General features: G+C 44.3%; 1 protein-coding gene across 1 annotated transcript; it reads right to left on the bottom strand.

Annotated features, from left to right (window-relative positions):
• Nucleotides 1-5,468: 5,468 nt before the first annotated feature.
• LOC101608992 (zinc finger protein 627-like) lies at nucleotides 5,469-19,418 on the bottom strand. Its single transcript, XM_045151732.1, has 7 exons — nucleotides 19,378-19,418; nucleotides 18,370-18,478; nucleotides 13,567-13,693; nucleotides 13,353-13,483; nucleotides 9,043-9,169; nucleotides 7,564-7,624; nucleotides 5,469-7,051 (listed from the first exon to the last, which is right to left on the bottom strand). The coding sequence occupies exons 1-7, from the start codon at nucleotides 19,416-19,418 to the stop codon at nucleotides 5,794-5,796; spliced, it is 1,854 nt and encodes a 617-aa protein (XP_045007667.1). The 3' UTR covers nucleotides 5,469-5,793.
• Between the last annotated feature and the right edge of the window lie 2,842 nt (nucleotides 19,419-22,260).

The following is a 22,260-nucleotide window of genomic DNA, read 5'->3' as shown; positions in this document are numbered from 1 at the left end:
CTTCTTCCAGCTTTCTGTCAGCTGGTCTACATGGAGGAGGTGCAGATGTCTATTTTAAAATACTAGGAAATGGTATTCTGCAGCATATAAAACAAATGCATCATGTGACACGAGGAATGTGTAGGTCTGTAGTTACAAACAAAATAGTTATTGCTTGTATAATTTTTGCATGTATTAAAAACTCTAGGGAAATTTTCTCAAATATTCATACCCATTCATTTTAGAGGCCAGGAAGACCTAGATAACAAGGACGAATACAAACTAAAGCCCCTCAGAACAGCAAGTACAGACAAAAACATCACCGTGATCACATGGAATTTTCTCCTATTTCAAAGTTGACTTAGCACCACAGCCTCAGTCAACATTACATACCGTATTGATAGACTAAAGGACAGAATTCAGTTCAATAGCAATGATAAATAGCCTTTGACAAATCCAACATCATTTATGATTAAAGTCCCAGAAAATGAGGAATATAGTGTACCTTCACAGACTTGCTATCAGGCAGTTATGAAAAAAGCAAGTGCTGGAGTCATCCTCAGCAATGGAAGGCCACCAGATCTAAGCAAAACTGTACTGGACAGGTCAGCCTAAGCTAGAGTGAGATCCTACCTCTAAAGAAAAAAAAAAACTGTACTGGAGGCTGGATCCAGGTACATTATCTAATAAAATGAAACAGAAGTTGATTCAGATGACATAAGAATGTACTTAAATTTTTCTAAGAATTCAGGTCAAATATGATGACTCACACTTGTAATCCCAACAATTGTGGGGTACAGGCAAGAAAATTGCAAGTTCAAGTAAAGCCTGCCAAATACCCTGTTTCTTCTTTTTTGTTTTGTTGTGTTTTTTTTAATTTTTATTTATTTATTTGAAAGTGACAGAGAGAGAAAGAGGCAGAGAGAGAGAGAATGGGCATGCCAGGGCCTCCAGCCACTGCGAACAAACTCCACACACATGTGCCCCCTTATGCATCTGGCTTACATAGGTCCTGGGGAATCGAGCCTCAAACTGGGGTCCTTAGGCTTCATAGGCAAATGCTTAACTGCTGAGCCATTTCTCCAGCCTTGTTTTGTTGTGTTTTGAGGTAGGGGCTTGCTCTAGCTCACACTAACCTGGAATTCACTATGGAGTCTCAAGCTGGCCTCAAACTCACAGCAGTCTTCCTCCCTCTGCTTCCTGAGTGCTGGGATTAAAGGCATGCACCACCTTTAGCTGAAATAACCAGTTTTAATACAGCCTTGGCTACATAATGAAATCTTGTCTCAAAAAAACACAAAAAACACAAAAAAACAAGCCAGGCATGGTGGTGCACACCTTTAATCTCAGCACTCAGAAGGCAGATCTAGGATTACCTTGAGTTCAAGGCCACCCTGAGACTGCATAGTGAATTCCAGGTCAGCCTGAGGTACAGTGAGACCCTACCTTGAAAAATCAATACAAAAACAAACAAACAAAAAACCAACAACAACAAAAAAAAACAAGACAAAACTCAAAACCCTAAGAATTCTATAATACACTGGAACTAACTGATGTTAGATGTTACCAGTGTTGCTAGATATAAAGAACATAAGCAAACCAAAAGTATGTCTAATGCTATCAATGTTAGCATGCAGAATAAAATTGGAAACCCATTCACAGTAATAGCAAAAAGAAACATTTTTGGGGTGTGTGTGTGTGTGTGAAATGAAATGTGTATGCTCATGTGTGAGTGCAGGTACACACAGGCCATGATGCACGTGACAGTCCACCTTTGTGGACAGGTCTCACGTTGTTCACCACTAACTCTGCCAGGCTGGCTAGTCCTTGGGCTTCCGACAGACTCACCTGTCTTCACCTCCCTTCTCGCCTGGAGACACAGGTGGGATTACAAGCACCTGCCCCACATCTGGCTTTTTGCATGGTTGCTGGGATTCTAAACTCAGGTCCACATGCTTGCATGGCAAACACTTTATCCACTGAGCCATCTCCCAGCAACAGAAATAAATGTTAAAAAAGTATTTATTCAGGGCTGGAGAGATGGCTTAGTGGCTAAGTGCTTGCCTGTGAAGCCTAAGGACCCCGGTTCAAGGCTCAATTCCCCAGGACCCATGTTAGCCAGATGCACAAGGAAGCGCATGCATCTGGAGTTCGTGTGCAGTGGCTGGAAGCCCTGGCGTGCCCATTCACTTTCTCTCTCTCTCTTTCTCTCTGTGTGTCTGTCACTCTCAAATTAATAAATAAAACCAAAAATTTAAAAAATATATATTTATTCATTTATTTGCAAGAGAGAGGGATGCAAGGAAAAGAGAGAGTACAGACACACCAGGGCCTCGTTCTGCTGCAGAGGAACTCCAGATGCACGTGCCACTTTGTGCATGTGGCTTTCATGAGTGCTGGGGAATGAATCCTGGATGCCACGAGGCTTTGCAAGCATCTGTAACTGCTGAGCTATCTCATCTCCCCAGCCAGAAATAAACAGTTTTCTTGGTAATTTTTTTTTATGAGAGAGAGCACAAAAGAAAGAACTGGCATGCCAGGTCCTCCAGCCATTGCAATCAAACTCTAGATGCATGCCATCTTGTGCCCTTGTTTCACCTTGTGCATCTGGCTTATGTGGGACCTGCAGAGCTGAACCTGGGTTCTTAGGCTTCACAGGCAAGCACCTTAAACACTAAACCATCTCTCCAGCCCAACTTTTTTTAAAAAAATTTTTTTTGGTTTTTCAAGGTAGGGTCTCACTCAAACCCAAACTGACCTGGAATTCACTGTAGTCTCAGTCTGGTCTTGAACTCACAGCAGTCCTCCTACCTCTGCCTCCTGAGTGCTGGGATTAAAGGCGTGCAGCACCATTGCTGGCTCAGCCCAACGTTTTCAAATTAATGTAGTAAAAATTTACTTAGGGATGTACGATAAACTGTAAGACAATCTGGGCTGGAGAGATGCTTAGTGGTTAAGGTGCTTGGCTGCAAAGGCAAAGGACCCAGGTTCGATTCCCCAGGACCCACGTAAGCCAGATGAGCAAGGTGGCACATGTCTGGACTTCAATTGCAGCAGCCAGAGGCCATGGTGTGCTCATTCTCTCTCTCAAATAAATAAATTAAAATTAAAAATTGTAAGGCAATCTAAGTTAAATATAATGTTAAACAAAATTTCAGAGCTATTTAGATAGCTCAGTGGATAAAGTCGTTGTCCCTCAGCATGTTTGTCTGTTTTGGGTTATACTCAGGAAGATCTTCTGGAAAATTCTCCTGTTCCCATCTCCCACTCAGAACTCAGTACAGATCTAGAAAATACAGTAATGTAACCCAGGGTAAGACAAACACCACTTCTTCTCTCTCTTATGTATATCCTATCGTTTACTTTATATGAATGTGCATTTAGATAGGAGAATATGTACAATCCAGGAAGCTAGAAACTGACCCCTGAGAGGGGGGAGGGTCTAGGGAGAGTGGTGGAGAGGGCACTCGATGACAAGTGCTCTCAAACTGGAGAGAAAATACCAGGAGAGGAAGTGTTTAGGTAGAGAGGTGGGACGCAAAAAGATAGACAAAGAGGGTATAAAAGAGCTTAATTTTAAGAAGTCTGTTTCTGGTATGCACACACCTCAAGTAATTAACATTTAGAAAGAAAAAGCAAAGCGTGTATGAGAATGTCAAAATGAAATTGCTGTGTTGTAATTAAATTTTTTAAGTGAAATAAAACTCCTCCACACTCATTCTTAAGTTTTTCTCCAGAACAAGTTATTTTGTGCGCTTGAAAGAGAACTATATAATAAAAGAATTTACCTCATTTCTTATACTCATCATATTTTCCATGATTCTAAGCCTGGAAAACTGAATGTTCTCCTGTATCTCCTACACAAGGGTTCTCTCGATGAGCACTTCCATCTCCAGGAAAACTGGAAGCATTGTGGTGGTCTGATTCAGGTGTCCACCATACACATATCTTCTGAGTACTTGATCCCCAGCTGATGACAATTTGAGAATTAGAACCTTGTTTGAGGGGGGCTTATGGGTGTTACAGTCATAGCTTCCCCTTGCCAGTGTTTGGCATAGCCTCCTGCTGCTACCGTCCACCCGATGTTGTCAATGAGGTGATATCCAGCCTCTGTTCCTGCCAGGCTTCCCCGGCCCTCGTGGAGCTTGCCCTTGAGTCTGTCAGCCAAAGCAAGCTCTTTCCTTCCACCAGCTGCTTTTGGTTTTTTTGTTAATTTGTTTCTTTCTTTCTTTCTTCAAGGTAGGGTCTCACTCTAGCTCAGGCTGACCTGAAATTCACTATGGAGTCTCAGGGTGGCCTCAAACTCATGACGATCCTCCCACATCTGCCACCCAAGTGCTGGGATTAAAGGCGTGCGCCACCACACCTGGCTTCCCCCCCTCCCAATTTTTATTTCTTTGAGAGAAAGCAGCACATAGGGAAAATGGGTGCGTGGCAGAGCCTCCAGCTACAGCAAACCAGCTTCAAATGCATGCGCTCCCTTGTGCATCTGGCCTATGTGGGTCCTGGAGAGTCGAACTGGGATCCTTTGGCTTTGCAGGCAAACGCCTTAACTGCTAAGCCATCTCTCCAGCCCTGAATGTTCATGTTTTTGATGGCAATTGTTATTTGGGGGAGAGAGAGAGAGAGAGAAAGAGAAATGGACACACCAGAGCTTCCAGCCACTGCAAACGAACTCCAGACACGTGTGCCCCTTTGTGCATCTGGCTAACATGGGTCCTGAGGAATTGAGCCTTGAACCGGGGTCATTAGGCTTTACAGGCAAGTGCTTAAACACTAAGCCATCTCTCTAGCCTATAAATAATCTTTCTAAGTTCTGAATGGTTATGTGATAGCCAGGCCCTATATTTACCACCAGCAATACAGAAACAAACACACACACACACACAATCTACAGTGTGAGGTTTTCATTTATTTAAAAATATTTTTTTTTGTTTTGTTTATTTGACAGAGAAAAAGAGGCAGAGAGGGAGAGAATGGCATGTCAGGGTCTCCAGCCACTGCAAAAGAACTCTAGACACATGCACCATCTTGTGCATCTAGCTTACTTGTGTCCTGGGGAATTGAACCTGTGCCCTTTGGCTTTGCAGGCAAGTGCCTTAACCACTAAATCCACTAAACCATTCCTCTAGCCCTTCATTTCTTTTTCTTTCTTTTTTTTTTTTTTTTTTTTTTTACAATTTTTAAGAAAGCATTATTTATTTGAGAGAGAGAGGGGGGGGTCAGAGAAAGAAACAGAGATGCTGCAAACAAAATCCAGATGCATGTGCCCCCCTTGTGCATCTGGCTTAAGTGGGTCTTGGGGAATTGAACCAGGGTCCTTAGGCTTTGCAGGCAAACACTTTAACTGCCAAGCCATTTTTCCAGCTCACAATTTTTAAAGAAAGTATCTCTTTTTAAAAAATTTTATTAACATTTTCCATGATTATAAAAAAATATCCCATGGTAATTCCCTCCCTCCCCACCCCCACAATTTCCCCTTTGAAATTCCATTCTCCATCATATTACCTCCCCATTACAATCTAGCCCTTCATTTCTTTTTGTACCCATAAGGTCTTAGTACAGGGTAAGTTCTTTTTTATTTTCAAAAGGCACTGTATTAATAGAAGGCTTGTTGCTTCTTAAGACTTCTGGCTAAGATCAAGGGTACTAGAAGGTCTTACTTTTTAAAAAATTTTTTGAGGTAGGGTCTTGCTGTAGTCCAAACTGACCTGGAATTCACTATGTAGATTCAGGGTGGCCTCAAACTCAAGGTAATCCTCCTACTTCTGCCTCCCAAGTGCTGGGATTAAAGGCGTGCACCACCGTGCTCAGCTACTTTTTAATTTTTAATTGTGTAGTGATTCCAAGGTGAGTCATTTCATGTTTTTTAATATAAGTAGTAGAGAAGAGTTTTCCACAGTATTTACATTCATAGGGCTTCTCTCCAGTATGACATCTTTCATGGCATCGAAGGGAAGTATTAGAAGTGAAGCCTTTCCCACACTGTTTACACTCAAAGAGCTTCTCTCCAGTATGACTTCTTTTGTGTCTTCTAAATGTACTGCCATAAATGAAAGTTTTACCGCAATCTTTGCATTTATAGGGCCTCTCTCCCGTATGAGTTCTTTCATGGGTTTGAAGGGAATATAGGCATTTGAATCTTTTATCACACTGTTTACACTGATAGGGCTTTTCCTCACTATGACTCCGTTTATGTCTATGAAAAGAACTGGAAACTCCAAAGGTTTTACCACACTGCTGACACTCAAAAGGCTTCTCTCCAGTATGAGATATTTCGTGTCTTCTAAACATGCAGAGAAAATGAAATGTTTTCCCACATACTTTACATTTCAAATGTCCATTTTCAGAATGCACAGACTTCTGATGTCTCTTAACATCGATGACACTAAAGAAGGTTTTGCCACATTGTTCACACTTATAGGGCTTTTCTCCAGTGTGATATTGTTCGTGTCTTTGGAAGGAAGTAAAAGCAGAGAAAGCTTTATCACACAGTTCACATTTATAGGGCTTCTCTCCAGTATGAGTTCTTTGATGTACTCTAAGCAAGCTGGGATATGGAAATGTCTTCCCACATACCTTACACTTGAAATTTCCACTTCCAGTGTGTTTAACTATCATATGGGTTTGAAAACTTTCCGGAGAAAGAAAGGTCGTATTACATTGTTCACATTCATAGTGCTTTTTTCCAGCATGGGCTTGTTCATGTCTTTTAACGGAAACAGATACACTGAAGGTTTTCCCACAATATTTACATTTGTATGGCTTCTGGCCTTTACTAGTCTGCTTATGTTTTTGGATGGAAATGGACGGAGGAAAGGTTGTACCACATTGCTTCCGTTCACTGGGCTTCTCTCCACCGTGGACCTCTTTATAGTTTCTATCAGGACTAGAAAGGCTGAAGGCTTTTCCACGTGTCATATATTTTGGCGGTCCTTTTCCAGTGTGTCCTGTTTCTCTCTGAACACCTGTGAGACAAGCTGAGGGCTTTCTGTGTTGTCTAAGTTCATATGGTTTCTCTCTGTATTCCTCAATGATAGGTGGTTGATGTCCAAAGGGAGATATGATGCGCCTGTGAAGGAAATGATGATTTAAGATTTCACACAGACGGCATCCATGTGGATTCACTCTAGTAGGAAGTTGCTTTACCACATTAAGTTTTGCAATCTCACTGATGGTTTCTCCACATTACCTTACTTCCTTATACAGAATCTATACTGTATGATTTCTGTATAATTATGAGCACATTATTAACAGTGGATTGTTAATGATTTTCCATTTATTAGTAGATATTAGACTTATGCAAATATGATGGAAAATGCAGGTTTCCTGGCATGTCTCAAGTGTTTGAATATAAGTGGATAACTTTACAACATGGCCTCACCCTAGCTATTATGAAAACAGTATCATTCTTAGTACTTTTGGCAAGTCAACTAATTTGTCACTGATGTCATACTGAGAATGTTTCTTACTTAAAAAAAAAAAAAAGAAAATCAAGAGCACATTTAAAGTTGTGCTTGTTTTATAAATTACATGACATACTTAGATTCCTTCAAAGAACATTGTTTTGCAAGAACAACTTACCCTAGATTTCTTCTAGGCCTTTTATACTGATCTTCAATGCTTTGGTCTTGATGCCTGTTTCCTAAAATACAGACCCAGAGAAATCTGTATGAATTAAAAAATAAAATGCTAGATTCTAAAACTGAGTATTATGGCTCATACCACACAGGAGGCTCAGGCAGGAAAACTGTCCTTTGTTCCTGACCAGATTGGGCTTTAAAGTTAGTCTCAAAAATTAAGACTTAGGGCTGGGCATGGTGGGGCATGCCTTTAATTCCAGCACTTGGGAGGCAGAGGTAAAAGGATCACCATGAGCTCAAGGCCACAGCGAGACTACATACTGAATTCCAAGTCAGCCTGGACTAGAGTGAAACCCTACCTCAACAAACCAAAAAAAGAGAAAATTAAAATTTAGGGGCTGCAGAGATAGCTTGGCAGTTAAGGTATTTGCCTGCGAAGCCCAAGGACCCATGTTCAACTCTCCAGATCCCACATAAACCCAATGCACAAAGGTGAGGCAAGTGCAAAGCCACACATGCCCGTTAGGTGGCCCAAGCACCTGGAGCTTGATTTCAGTGGCTGAGGCCCTGGCATGCCAATTCTTTCTCTCTCTCCTAAAAAAGTTAAAATTTAGGGGTTGAAGAGATGGCTTAGCAGTTAGGGTGCTTGCCTGCAAAGCCTAAGGCCCCAGGTTAGAATCCCCAGAACCCACATAAGGCAGATGCACAAGATGGCACATATGTCTGGAGTTTGTTTGCAGTGGCTAGAGACCATGATGTAGGAGGATCACTGTGAGTTCCAGGCCAGCCTGGGACTACAGACTGACTTCTAGGTCAGTCTGGGCTAGAGTGAACGCTACCTCAAAAATATATAAAAATAAAAAGAAGATGGGCTGGAGAGATGGCTTAGTGGTTAAGCACTTGCCTGTGAAGCCTAAGGACCCCGGTTTGAGGCTCGGTTCCCCAGGTCCCACGTTAGCCGGATGCACAAGGGAGCGCACGCGTCTGGAGTTCGTTTGCAGAGGCTGGAAGCCCTGGTGCGCCCATTCTCTCCCTCTCCCTCTATTTGTCTTTCTCTCTGTGTCTGTTGCTCTCAAATAAATAAATAAAAAATAAATAAAAATAAAAAGAAGAAATATTAAAATTAAAAAAGATTTTAGTTAAACTGTACAATGCATTCTTGCTTGGTTTATTCACCAGAGTATTCCCTTCTACAATTTTATATGAAATTTTGTGTATATATATATATATATATATATATATATATATATATATTTTTTTTTTTTTTCCTTTGTTTAAGACAGGGGGGTCTTGCTCTGTAGCCCAGGCTAGCTTTGAACTAAAGGTGATCTTCTTGCTTCAGCCTCCTGAGTTCTGGGATTACAAGCATGCACTCTACCAACTGAGCTATATCCCCAGCCCAACTTCAACAATCTATAAATTAACACTAAATACTTATTCTTCGGTTGGCTCATTAACTAAGGAAAATTACCATTTTTACCTATAGAAGCCAGGTTGCTGCAGACTTCTTTCATGACTTCTCTGTAGAGTTTCTTCTGGAAAGGATCCAACAAAGCCCACTCTTCCTTGCTGAAGTTCACAGCCACATCCTCCATGGTTACAGAGTTCTAAAACATCCCATACATTTATAGTAGAGGCTGGGTGAAATTGACAGCACTGGAAATCTGTATGCAACATGCTAGAAGCAAAAACCTGTGGTCTCCACATCTGAGTTCTCAAAACTTACCCTTGATTTGCACTCGCTTCTATACAGCTGTTATAACGTAACTGAGCTATCCAGACAACCAACAGCAAGAATAAAAATACTCTTCTTGGGCTGCAGGGATGGCTTAACAGTTAAGGCATTTGCCTGCAAGCCAAAGGAGCCTCGTTCAATTCCCCAGGACCCACGTTAGCCAGTTGCAAGGGGGCACATGCATCTGGAGTTCATCTGCAATGGCTGGAGGCCCTGGTGCACCTGTTCATTCCCCCCCCTTCTCTGTCAAATAAAAATATAAAAAAATGCTCTTCTTGCCAGGCATGGTGGCACACACCTTTCTTTAATCCCAGCACTCAGGAGGCAGAGGTAGGAGGATCGCCATGAGTTAGTTCAAGGTCACCCTGAGACTACATAGTAACTTCCAAGTCAGCCTGGGCTGGAGAGACTGCCTCAAAACAAACAAATTCTTCTCATACCATAACAAATCCTACTAGTTGTGTAGAAAAGAGTTAATATAAGCATTCTTGCTTTTCCTCAGAAATGCTTACTGACTAGTTGGAACTTTGCTGATATCAAGGAATTTAAAATTAAGAAAGGTACTAGGTATGGTGGTACATGACTTTAGTCCCAGCATTCAGGAGGCTGAGGTAGGAGGATCACTGAGGCCAGTCTGAGACTACATAGTCAATCCCAGGCCAGCCTGGGAATAGAGCAAGACCCTACCTCAAAAAACCAAAATAAATAAATAAAATAAAAATATGAGCAACTCTAGTGTTCAGTGGTTCATCTTGCCTGAAGAAAATTATTCAAATAACATATTTCTTCAATTTCTGTTTTCCTTCTGAAAGTGTACTGTTTTGTTTCACTCTTCCAGAAATGCCTAAATCAACATGTCCACCTCCCAAATACCCTAAGCTCAGTCTCTAATAAGCTTCAAGGTAGAAAATACCAAATGCAAGTTATCAAAATCAGTTAACTGGGGAAGTAAGTTCACAGTGTTGTTATTATATCAAAAGAACATTTGGAAGCTTACAAATGAAGGCCTAACAACATGCTTCTGAACAATATACTGCGGGCTTGGTCCAATATATCTTCATGTATCACGTGTTTTGTGGGAGAGTGTAAGCACTGACAAACCATACATACAAAGGTCATCTGTAGTGAAAGTAATTATTCATGATTACAGTTAGTGATTTGTTGTCTGCAATATCGTGTAAAGTACATACTGTGCAAATTGGTAGCCTAGGAAAAATGTCACTGCACTATACAGCTGACACGGGTCATAGCCTGTATCACCAGGTTAAGTACTCTATTAGGTTTGCACATGCTGAAAGAACTTAAGTTGCATTTGTCAGACCACATCCCTTTCATGTGACACATGGTTATATGTTAGGTTGGACAAGAGTCCCCAGATGGAGGTGAGATGACCAAAGAAGAGGAAAGTAGCCTAATGTCACGCCTTTAATCCCAGCACTTGGGAGGCAGAGGTAGGAGGATTGCTGTGAGTTAGTTCAAGGCCACCCCGAGACTACATAGTGAATTCCAGGTCAGCCTGGGCTAGAGTGAGCTCCTACCTGGAAAAACCAACCCCCCCCCCCAAAAAAAAAACTATCCAGGTTCATACTGGCTGTTCTCTCTGTCTCATCCTGTGAGACAACCCAATAGCTTGGGCCCCAATAAATAGTTCTTTTCCTGCCTCTCAGAGTGGTCGTGCGTGGTCTTTGATTACTCACAAACCTTACAGTTATGTATACATCAATGATTTTACAACAATATTACAAACAGAACAGCAATGGCAGAAAGCTAGAGAGACCTAGGGAAAAGTCTTCAACCGGCTGATGTTTATATGGAGTTGATTAAATGACAGCAGTTTGTACTGGCATGACACACAGTATTAAGAGTGGTAGGAGAAAAACATCAGAGCCAGGCAAACTGAAATCTAATAATCTTGATTTGTTTTTTGTTTTTCGGGGAGTTTTTTTCATTTTTCGTTTTTTGTCTTTGGAGAGATAGGGTCTCTCATTTTTTGGTTTTTGTTTGTTTTTCAAGGTAGGGTCTTGCTCTAGCCTAGGCTGACCTGTAATTCACCACGTAGTCTCAGGCTAGCCTCAAACTCACAGAGAGCCTACCTCTGCCTTGTTGAGTGTTGGTATGAAAGATGTGTGTCACCAAGACCAACTTTAAAAAGTTTTGACAATTTTTATACACATACATAATGTATTTTAATCATAATCCCTTCAGAATACTTCCTTTTGTTTCCCAATCCTCTTATTCTGAGCCCCTTATTCTTTCCAACATTTATGAATTTTGACAATAATCTTAAGGGTGTTTCTATTATTACTAAAACTGACAACAAAAATTTTAGTCTAGCCGGGCGTGGTGGCACAAGCCTTTAATCCCAGCACTGGGGAGGCAGAGGTAGAAGGATCATGAATTCAAGGCCACCCTGAGACTCCATAGTGAATTCCAGGTCAGCCTGTGTCGGGGGCCATTTTGGCTGGTCTTGTATCCATAGCTCTGGGCTTCTGGCCGCAGGACATTAGCAAAACTATAGCAGCCTTCCTGCAAGTAAGATTGTGTATCTTCAGTGTCAGGAAGCCGTCTGGCAGCAAGACATTAGCATAACCATAGCAGCCTACCTGTAAGCAAGATTAGGTATCTTCAGCCATTTGGCTGGTCCTTTGTACTGACAAATGATTGAAATGCAAAAACTCTGAAAGGGAAGGTTTTTTGATAAGTAACTTGTAAAGCTCATAAAATCTTTGTCCATGGAAAAACTGTTTGTAAAAAGATATAAAAAGGAATGCTGTGAAATAAACGGCGTCTTCAGTCCTGGCTTGAGGCCTTGCTTCAGCCCTGGACTGGAGTCCATGCTTTCACTCTTTCTTCTCTCTTTCCTTAATCCTCACTCCCCATCAGGCTCGAACCCTTGGCTAAAGTGAAACCCTACCCCAAACAAAATTTTTTTTTAGTCTAAGCAGGCCTGGTGCTGTACCCCTTTAATGCCAGCACTTGGGAGGCAGAGGTAGGTGAAGGGCCGTGCAGACTATAGTGACTCCATTTTGCTACACCATCCTCCATTTTCATGTACTTTTGCTGACCTCCAGTTCTAGGAATAATCACAAGGTATTTCCTTGTAACTGAGCCAACCAATAAAAAGTCAGGTCCCCTCTTAGAATACCCTCTATGCGTGCCAACAACCTGAAACCAAAACAACTAGTCCCTTAACTACAGTTACATAGTTACAAAGTATCTCTCCACCTGGAACCCACAAATCCTGTTAAAGGACCCCAACTCCTCCCTGAAACTGTTAAGTTTGCCCAGCCCCTGGTTGTGGGTGGGTGGGTGGGTGTGTTTTTCTCCTTTAAAAAGCCTGGGAGCCTCTCCTTCCGGGTCGCAGTTCCAGCTCCGCAGTCTGGCTGCGGACGGTCCCTGGTCGATCAGCTTTGTCTTGCCTTGGCTGTGATAAACTTCTTTCTGGCTTTCGTTGGGACTCATCATCTGCGCGACCCCTGACCCAACAGTAGGAGGGTCACCATGAGTTCAAGGCCACCCTAAGATTGCATAGTTCATTCCAGGTCAGCCTGGGCTAGACAGAGCGAAGCCCTGCCTCGAAAAAACAAACAAAAATAACAATAATAATAATAAAATTTTATTATTAATAATTATTAATGAATTTCTTAAAATAGTCTTTTCTATTCATGATAAAAACGTAAAACATTAAGCTTGTGTCCATCAAATTACCCTCAAAATGTTTACGTCTATACCCACAGATTAGTGCTGCTTTCACTTCTGGCCAGACAAGCTTCTTTTCGCAGGTGTTATGACTAGGGGAACTCAAAACTTGTTTCACAGTGCTGGTAATAAGTGATAGCCGAGTGTTCAGCAACGAGAGAGACATCTCTCTCAGAACTCCCAAGACTCAGGGAAGACCGCAGAAGAGGTGGGGCGGAGAAACTTAATCAAGAGCCGAAGGATGGGGAGGAAGGCGTGCTCGGGCACGCTGTCTTCCACGCACGAAGCCCCGCACGCCTCGGCACCACCAGCCCCCGAGGACGGTCCTCCGGCGGGAGCCCGACCGGCACACTCACCATCTCCGACTTCCAGCAGGCGCCCGGCTCGCCCGTGGCAAGCTCCAGCTCCGGCAGGTCCGCACGCGCCCGGGGCGGCGCCGCGGAAGTCTCCGCCGCAGCGAGCGGAGCGGAGCCGGGCGAAGCAGCCGCTGGGCGAAGCAACCAGCCGCGAGACTGCCGAGGCCCGCCCCTTCCCCTGCCCCCGCGGCCTGATTGAACCGCCCCAGCCCACGGCGGCCCCGCAGCCTTGAGTGACAGGGCCCGAAGTCCAGCCCCAGGCTGCGCAGGGACAGGTTTCTTCGGCGACCGTCCCCGGGGTCCTGGCGCTGCGCCGTGGCGCACGGCTGGCATCGGACTTCCTGCAGAAGGTCATTTTTTTTTCCATGGGTCAATGGAGAGTGAACATATGCATGCTAGTCACAGATAGAAACTCATTACTGTTAGATTTCACGTGCCATGTAATCTTCCTTGCCCTCGTGGCCTTCTGAGTGAACGGCTAACAATAGCCTTCCCTGAAAGCTAAAGGGAATTAAAGAGCTAATAGCTATCCCTAATGATTGTGGGCAATAAAGAAGTTTGGCACCTTCTCTGACTGATGTACTCCCCTTAGCCTAGATGGCTTTGAAGGACCAGAGACATCTGAGCCGCCTGCCTTAGACATTCCTGGCTGAAGACGCCTGTTCTGAACAAGGACACACACAGCTGCAGTTTTCTTATCTACTGCACCGGGTCCAGTCTGTTTTTCTTAGGATCCTCTTTGTAAACTCACGCCCTAGACTGGCTCAATGCTTCAGCCTTCATCCCGCAGGCAAGCTGAGGCCCCTCGCTGTTTTCTCTAAATAAAACAGTCTTGTCTGTAGAAATAAAACCTGGTGTCCTCTTTTGTCTTTCTCTTACATTTTCCTTATACTGAGTAGGGGGCCTGAGCTTGGGAAAGCAAGGCAGTTCTAGAGGCAGCAACGTCCAGTCGACCTTAACTCAAAGGCCGCATAAAAGTTCGAGAAGCTGTATGAAAGGTAAAGGGTATTTGGGGGAGTGAGCGGTTAGGGGTTTTTCCGTTTTGTATTCCGGTTTCCGGGGGCTCCGAATCCTCACTCACACACACCTAGAATTTGCAGTTTTACTCTGCATTTTTTTTGCCACTCTTCTTAGCAATCAGTATCTCATTGTGCTCTTTCCTTCATTTGGGGGGAGAAATTATTACTGTGTATATTTCTGTGTTGACATTAGCACCTCTCCACGCACCCCCCTTTGTCTTGCTGTCCCTGTGAATGTTACAGTTTCATTGCCTTATAGTTTCTGATGACATGTTTTCTACCTCTTATATTATTTCCCTTTACACATAGCATTGATTTTACCTAGTTTTTTTTTTTTTTTTAAGGTTTGCTGATAATCTTTAGATTGTAGTGGTTTGATAATGATGTGCCTGTGTGTGGTTATATTTATATTTAGTTTGGGGCATGTTGACATTTCTGAGGTTGCCAGGCATAGTGAATAGTTTAGCAACCCAGGATTCCACTTGTCTTCGACAGTCAGCACAACCTGAAAGACCCCCAGGAGGGAGACCCTCACTCAAGTCTCAGGAGAGCACGCACCCAAAGACACACAGGAGACCGAGTTTGCTCCAAAAGCATGAGGCTTTATTCGGGAAGGCCAGAGCTCTGGGGTCCACACTTATCTTACGCAGGAGACAGAGCAATCTACCACGAGCCCCTTTGGAGGTTTCTTTTTATAGGATTTCTATAGCAAGAGTGGGTAGGGGGAGGTTCTACAAGGGTGCTTACAAAGCAGGAAGTGTTAACCTTTATTGCAACTTTACTGGTACAGTTATGTCAAAACATCTTATCTTTACTCAACCAGGGTTCAAGCCTCCAGTTAGGCTATCTTGGGAGACCATTTCCTCATTCCTGTTTTTCTCGAAACTTTTTGACTCAACCTATATCTTGTCTATTTTTAAACTTTACTCTTCCTGGAGCATAAAGTTTAGGTTCCCCTTTAGCTGTTTTGCAGCCACCATCTGTTTCTTTACAAAGTTTATCTTGAATTTTTCTATCCTATCTTTCATTCCCCACTTCTTTTTCTAAATAGTTCTAATCCTAGAACTTTATTATTTTTATGTTGACATTCTAAATTGGGGGAATTGAAAGGCTAAAGGTTAGTTTCATCTTGATTTGGAAGGCCTCTATAGTGTTGTCTAAGTATCATGATTTGGACTGCACTTATTCGTTCTCTAATAAAAGCAATAAATTTATTGATTATGCAGGGTCCAATTGTGAGCATTAGAAGCAGGATTACTAATGGTCCCATCAGAGTAGAGAGTAGAGTAGTCATCTGTTAAACCATCCTTCGAACCATCCCTGGTTAGCTTCCTTTTCCCTGTGACGTTTTTCTAGCCTTTCTCTGAGTTTGCCCATGGAGTCTCTGATAGCTCCTGAGTGATCTACATAAAAGCAACATTCTTCCTTTAAAGTGGCACATAATCCGCCTTCTTTTAAAAACAGTAAATCTAATCCCCTTTGGTTCTGTAAGACCACCTCAGACAGAGAGGTTAGGGACTCTTCTAAATTGCTAACAGATTTTTCTAAAGCTTGGAGGTCCTCAGTAATGACTATGTAATTTATTAAGCCCTTTCTCTAATTGTTGTGGTCCTGTGATTAGAGCGGCAGTCCCTGTCCCTACACCAGCAGTTACCCCTAATCCAAGTATAACCGCTAGGGTAAGGGAAATTGGCTCCCTTTTAAATCTGGCAGGCCTATGATCATATTCATCAATGACTGCTTCCTCGGGGAGATAGTAGATTCGGGGAACAAGCTGGACCATTACACAAAAATGTTTAGATTGATCAAAGGCTGCAATTGAGACACAAGGGATTAATCCAGTATTGCATGCCCACCACAGATTATTCCCTGGCACCAGGTACTTGCTTGATTCTATCTTCTTATCGAGAATTACAGATGAGTTGTAGAGATGCTGATGGGTTGGGAGTACCTTGCCTATATAGAGCCCCCTTCCGGACACCTCAGTCAGAGTAAGCTTATTTTGAGACCCACAAGAGCACTGTCCTTTAGAATGGTCAGAAACACTGAAAGTCCCCATTAAGGCTAGGCCTTCATAGTAAGGGGGGCTCGCAGTCAAACAGAGCCAACATGAGGAAGTGGCTTCCAGGTTGGTAACATTTAGGGCCTGGAAGGCCCCCTGTATCAGATTGAATATCCTTTGTCCTGTTAGCAATGGGGGCTGATGAAGTATACCCTTAGGGACTTTGGTAGAGATATTGGGGAGCCCTGGGACTATATTGGTAGTGGCGGGGCCAGGCACAGGTTTTTGAGGAGGTGGAGGCAATGGTGCTGGGTGGCCTTGCTCAGCTAATACTGGATTAGGTCCTATGGGCATTGGTCTTAGGTTTTTTATTTTTAGTCTTATAGTCATGAGGAGGCCTGCGTCCGTGCCGGACATGTAGAACCGTATTCCCCATTGTCTCCCTTTGATCCAGTCTCTAGCCTCTTTTCCAGGTCCAGTCCAGTAAAGGTTATGTTTATAGGGTTACATTCAAATTGTTGGCAGGACCCTTCTCTAAACCACATTCCGGGTCTGCAGTGGTGACCCCCAGGACTAAGGGGTCGCAAGCAAAGACCTGAGGCCTCTTGGCCACCTTTGCATATGGATCTCTGGAGGCCCCGGGTCCCAGAGGCAGAGGACGCCTGGCCACCAATAATAGCATCCCAATTGGACTTAGATTTCCAGTAGGTTGTTACAGTTGTTTCACATCCCCATGATTTACAAAAGTAGTATTCTGCCCCACCACATTCGACAGCTTTACCACGATTTCTCCCATTCCTGGGACAGACATAGAAGTCATGTTTTCGCAGCTCAGCTCTCAATTGTGGGTGGCACAGTCTAGACCTCCTATCCCATTTAAAGCACAGGGGCAAATCCTGGACAGGCATATTGGAATACTTTGCCAATCCCGAGGGTCTACCTCAGGCACGTCCCAAGTCTCCAGGCCTGCTGCCAGCTGACAGAGACCTGGAGACAGCATCGGCCACCAGGTCCAAGGGGGGCATCCTTTGAGATGCTCCATTTTATATCCTCTGTCTGGAAAATCACCTGCCAAGTCAACTTTTGGGGGGCATGTGGGTTGGAAGCATTACTTAGCTGGAGAAGGAGGAGCCACACAGCGAAGCCTAAGCTTGAGGGGATTGTTCGTCCTCTCGGCTTGCCATTCAGGGTCCGGCGGCGGGAGGAGCTTAGCATGGGATGCATAAATCCAGGCGGGTACTCCTTTAACCTTTATGGCTGTCGGTGTGGTCAGTAGAACGAGGTAGGGGCCCTTCCAGCGGGGTTCCATGTTTCCAGCATGGTGTCTTCTAATCAGCACAGCATCTCCCACCTGGAACTTGTGGGGTACTTTTTTTTTTATTTTTTATTTATTTATTTGAGAGCAACAGACACAGAGAGAAAGACAGATAGAGGGGGAGAGAGAGAATGGGCGAGCCAGGGCTTCCAGTCTCTGCAAACGAACTCCAGATGCATGCACCCCCTTGTGCATCTGGCCAACGTGGGACCTGGGGAACCGAGCCTCGAACCGGGGTCCTTAGGCTTCACAGGCAAGCGCTTAACCGCTAAGCCATCTCTCCAGCCCTGTGGGGTACTTTTAAGTCTCCAATCTTATAAGCTGTTCTGAGTTGTTCCCATGCCTTGCGTCTGACCATCTCAAGCGCTTTCATGTGGGCAAACCGAGATTTAGAATAATTAGTGCTAGGCTCAGGTACTCCACCTGATTCAGTAAGTGGAGGTGGCCCCCCAAAAAGAATTTCATAAGGTGTAATTTTGAATTTTCCAGGGGTATTTTGAACCGGAACAAGGCAAAGGAAAGGAGGGCTGTCCAGTCTTTCCCACCGGTCTCCAGGGCTAATTTAGTCAAGGTCTCTTTTAGGGTTTTATTTATCCTTTCTACCTGTCCTGAACTCTGGGGCCTGTAAGCACAATGTAATTTCGAATTAATCCCCAGGTGTTTGCTCAAACCCTGACTTACCTGGGCAACGAAGGCAGGTCCATTGTCGGACCCAATTACCTTAGGAATTCCAAATCTTGGGAGGATTTCCTCTAGGATCTTCTTGGCCACTACATTGGCAGTCTCAGTCCTGGTAGGATAAGCTTTCACCCATCCTGAAAAAGTGTCTATAAAAACTAGTAAGTACTTGTTGCCATATTTGGCTGGCTTAATCTCCGTGAAGTCAACTTCCCAGTAAGCTCCAGGTCGGTCTCCGTGTAGTCTCTTTCCTGGAGAACATTTTGAATATCCTGCATTGGTCATGGCACAGGGCACACAGTGTTTTGTTACAGTTTCTAATAGGTCAGGGAGCCCCATTACATAGTATTTTGAGGACTTAATCAGAGTCTTTAAATGCTTGGGCCCTAGATGAGTTAATTGATGTAAATTGGTCACATATTTTTTCCCTTCCTCCTGTGGAAGGACCATCTTTCCATCCTTTGTTTTTCTGACTCCATGTAGTATTTCAGATTGAAAACCTAATTTGTCCGTAAGTCAATGATCCTCTGGTGTATAGTCAAAGTTGGAGTCCCAGTCAGTGATGCAATTGTTTGTTTGTTCTATGATCATAATCATAGGCCCTTGGGCAGCTGCCTTAGCTGCCTGGTCTGCCATTTGGTTTCCCCTAGCAATCCAGTCTTGCCTTTTTTTGATGGCCTAGGCAATGGATTATGGCCACTTTGGCAGGCAATTGAATGGCTTCTAAGAGACTTAATTTTTTTTTTTTTTTGGTTTTTTTTTGGTTTTTTGAGGTAGGGTCTCACTCTGGTCCAAGCTGACCTGGAATTAACTCTGTCATCTCAGGGTGGCCTTGAACTCATGGCAATCCTCCTACCTCTGCCTCCCGAGTGCTGGGATTAAAGGCGTGCGCCACCACGCCCGGCGAGACTTAATATTTTTTCTTTGTTTTTAATGTCTTTTCCTGCTGAGGTCAGTAGGCCCCTGTGTTTCTATATGGCCCCATGAATATGTGCGGTGGCGAAGGCATACCTGCTATCTGTGTAGGTGTTGATGGCTTTTCCTTTTGCCATCCTTAAGGCCTGGGTTAGGGCAATGAGTTCTGCTCTTTGGGCGGAGGTCCCCTCAGGCAATTTGCTGGCCCAGACTATTTGCTTCCCATCCACCACTGGTGCCCCAGCCATCCGTTTACCTTCGACCAGGTAGCTACTGCCATCAGTATACCAGTTTGGGCTTCCAGGCCAGGGCTGATCTTGTAGGTCCTCTCGCAGCCCCGTCCCTTCGGCTAGGATGTCCAGACAGAATGCACTGGGGAGGACTCATCTGCTTCAGGGTTTAGAACAGCTGGGGGCGCAAAGGTTATTCTTTCCGTTAGTAACAGACTTTGGTAATGAGTCATGTGAGCATTTGTCATCCATCGGTCTGGGGGCTGCTGGATTATGCTTTGTAGGGCATGAGGTGCAATTGCAGTCACCGCTTGCCCCAAAGTCAATTTGTCAGCATCTTTGATTAAGAGGGCAACTGCCGCCACCACCTTCAGACAGGAAGGCCAGCCGCTGGCCTCAGGATCTAGTTTTTTTGACAGGTAGGCAACCGTCCTCTTCCAAGGACCCAGGGCCTGAGTGAGGACTCCTCGGGCTGTTCCTGCCCGCTCATCAACATAAAGAGTGAAAGGTTTGGTTAGGTCAGGCAGAGCCAGGGCCGGGGCCGTTAGCAAGGCCTGTTTGATTTTATCAAAAGCCTCTTGATGGATAGGAGTCCATTCAAAATGTCCCTTCTCTTTAGTCAGGGGATACAGGGGAGCCGCTAAGGTGGCGAATCCAGGTATCCAGAGTAAACAGAAGCCAGCAGTGCCCAGAAATTCTATTTGTCTTGGGGTGGTTGGGACAGGGATCTGGGTTACTGTCTTTTTTCTGGCCTCAGTCAACCATCGTTTTCCTTCTTTTAATGTATACCCCAGATAAATCACTTCAGATTGGCAGATTTGAGCCTTCTTTGCAGATGCCCTATATTCCAATTTTCCTAATTCAGTAAGCAAGTTTTGAGTACCTCGTTGGCATTCTTGCCACGTGGAGGTGGCCAGGAACAAATCATCCACATATTGTAATAAAGTCACTTGGGGGTTATTGGCCCTAAAGGGAGCCAACTCCCAATGCAAAGCCTCATCAAAAAGAGTGGGGGAGTTTTTGAATCCCTGGGACAATCTTGTCCAAGTCAGCTGTCCTGTTTGACCAGATTCAGGGTCCCTCCATTCAAAAGCAAATATGGGCTGGATGCTTGGGTGCAATCTCAGGCAGAAAAAAGCATCTTTCAAGTCCATAACAGTATACCATTGCCTTTCAGGGGGCAGTGAATTGAGGAGGTTATAAGGGTTGGGGACTGTAGGGTGAATGTCCTGTATTCTTTTATTGACTTCCCTCAGATCCTGTACCGGGTGATAGTCATTGGTGTCTGGCTTTTTGACTGGAAGTAAAGGAGTATTCCAGGGTGACTGACAAAGCTTCAGAATGCCCTGAGACATAAGTCTTTGTATATGAGGGTGGATGCCCCTCTGAGCTTCGTGGCTCATGGGATACTGGCAGACTCTGACCGGTGCTGTATCTGCCTTTAGTTCTATTATAATGGGGGGCACTTCCCTTGCCATCCCTATGCCCCCGGTTTTTGCCCATGCCATGGGGTAATCAGTTAGCCACTGTTGGAAGTCGGGTCCAGGTGACTTTGGCTTTCAGCCTTCATGAAGGTGGTACTCCTCCTCACGGTGGAGGGCTAGGACTGTGGTGGAAGGGGCTTCCCAGTCTATCTGTGGTCCCTTGACAGTGAAGCAAATCTGTGCCTTTAGTTTAGTTAATAAATCTCTTCCCAACAGTGGCACAGGGCATTCCGGTATGACTAGAAACGAGTGCATAACCTGCCCTTTCCCTAAGTCCACCGTATAGGAGGTGGTCCAGGAATATTGTTTTTTTTCCGGTAGCCCCAATTACCATAGACTTTTTATTATTTAATTTTCCTGGTGGTTCATTTAGAACAGAAAATTCAGCTCCAGTATCCACTAAGAAATTCATAGGAGTCCCCTCCACTGTCAAGGTCACCCTAGGCTCGGGGAGGGGGTCCGAGCCCCGACCCCCCTAGTCATCTTCCTCAAGGTGTAGAACCTTTGAGTTTTCTCTTTTTTCTTGGGGCATTCGCGAGCCCAATGTCCTTTTTCCTTGCAATATGCACATTGATCCTTCTCGAGGGGCTTTTTAAAGCCTTTAGGCTCCTTTTTTCTTATTTGCCTGTTGCCCAGGTGCCCTGACTGTCTAGGCCTCCTTAATCTTAATCTTCTTTCTTTTTCTCCTTTTACTGCGGCCAATATCCTGCTCAAGTTCCTTTCTTGTCTCCTTTCATGTCTATTTTCTCTCTCCTCTGCCTCCTTTCTTTCTCTATCTTTTTTTTCTTCTTCTGTCTCTCTCTTATGATAGACCTTCTCAGCTTCCTTAACTATGTCCACCAAAGCTAAATCCTGTAAACCCTCCAGATGCTGTAATTTCTTTTTAATGTCTGGGGCGGACTGCCCTATAAATGCCATTGTTATTGCTGCCTGCTGACCCGGAGAAGTGGGGTCGAATGGAGTATATCTCCGGCAAGCCTCCATCAAGCGTTCTAAGAAAACAGAGGGAGGCTCGGTGGGCCCTTGGAGGACCTCTCTTACCTTAGCCAGGTTTGTGGGGCATCATGCAACCCCCCTGAGACCTGCCATCATAGCCCGGAGGTAGGCTGTCAGTCGCTCCCTACCTTCTGCTGAGTTGTAATTCCATTCAGGTCAGGTGAGGGGAAATCCCAGATCAATCTCATTTGCAAGCTGGGTAAGTTGCCTGTTCGGGCCAGGGACATTCTTGCGAGCTTCCAGGAGGATGCGCTCACACTCTTCAGTAG

Source organism: Jaculus jaculus, chromosome 6, assembly GCF_020740685.1.
Source record: "Jaculus jaculus isolate mJacJac1 chromosome 6, mJacJac1.mat.Y.cur, whole genome shotgun sequence".
Taxonomy (NCBI): domain Eukaryota; kingdom Metazoa; phylum Chordata; class Mammalia; order Rodentia; family Dipodidae; genus Jaculus; species Jaculus jaculus.
This window is presented reverse-complemented; position numbering and strand designations above follow the sequence as displayed.

Bases quoted from the DNA above. Each gene is read 5' to 3' on its own strand.
- LOC101608992 (XM_045151732.1), bottom strand. From the start codon at position 19,418: ATGGCAAAAGGAAAAGCCATCAACACCTACACAGATAGCAG. The intron at 13,694-18,369 runs GTAAGTCAGGGT...GACCTTCTGCAG, and splicing joins GACCTGCCTTCGTTGCCCAG to GAAGTCCGATGCCAGCCGTG. The intron at 9,170-13,352 runs GTGAGTGTGCCG...GGGATGTTTTAG, and splicing joins CCTGCTGGAAGTCGGAGATG to AACTCTGTAACCATGGAGGA.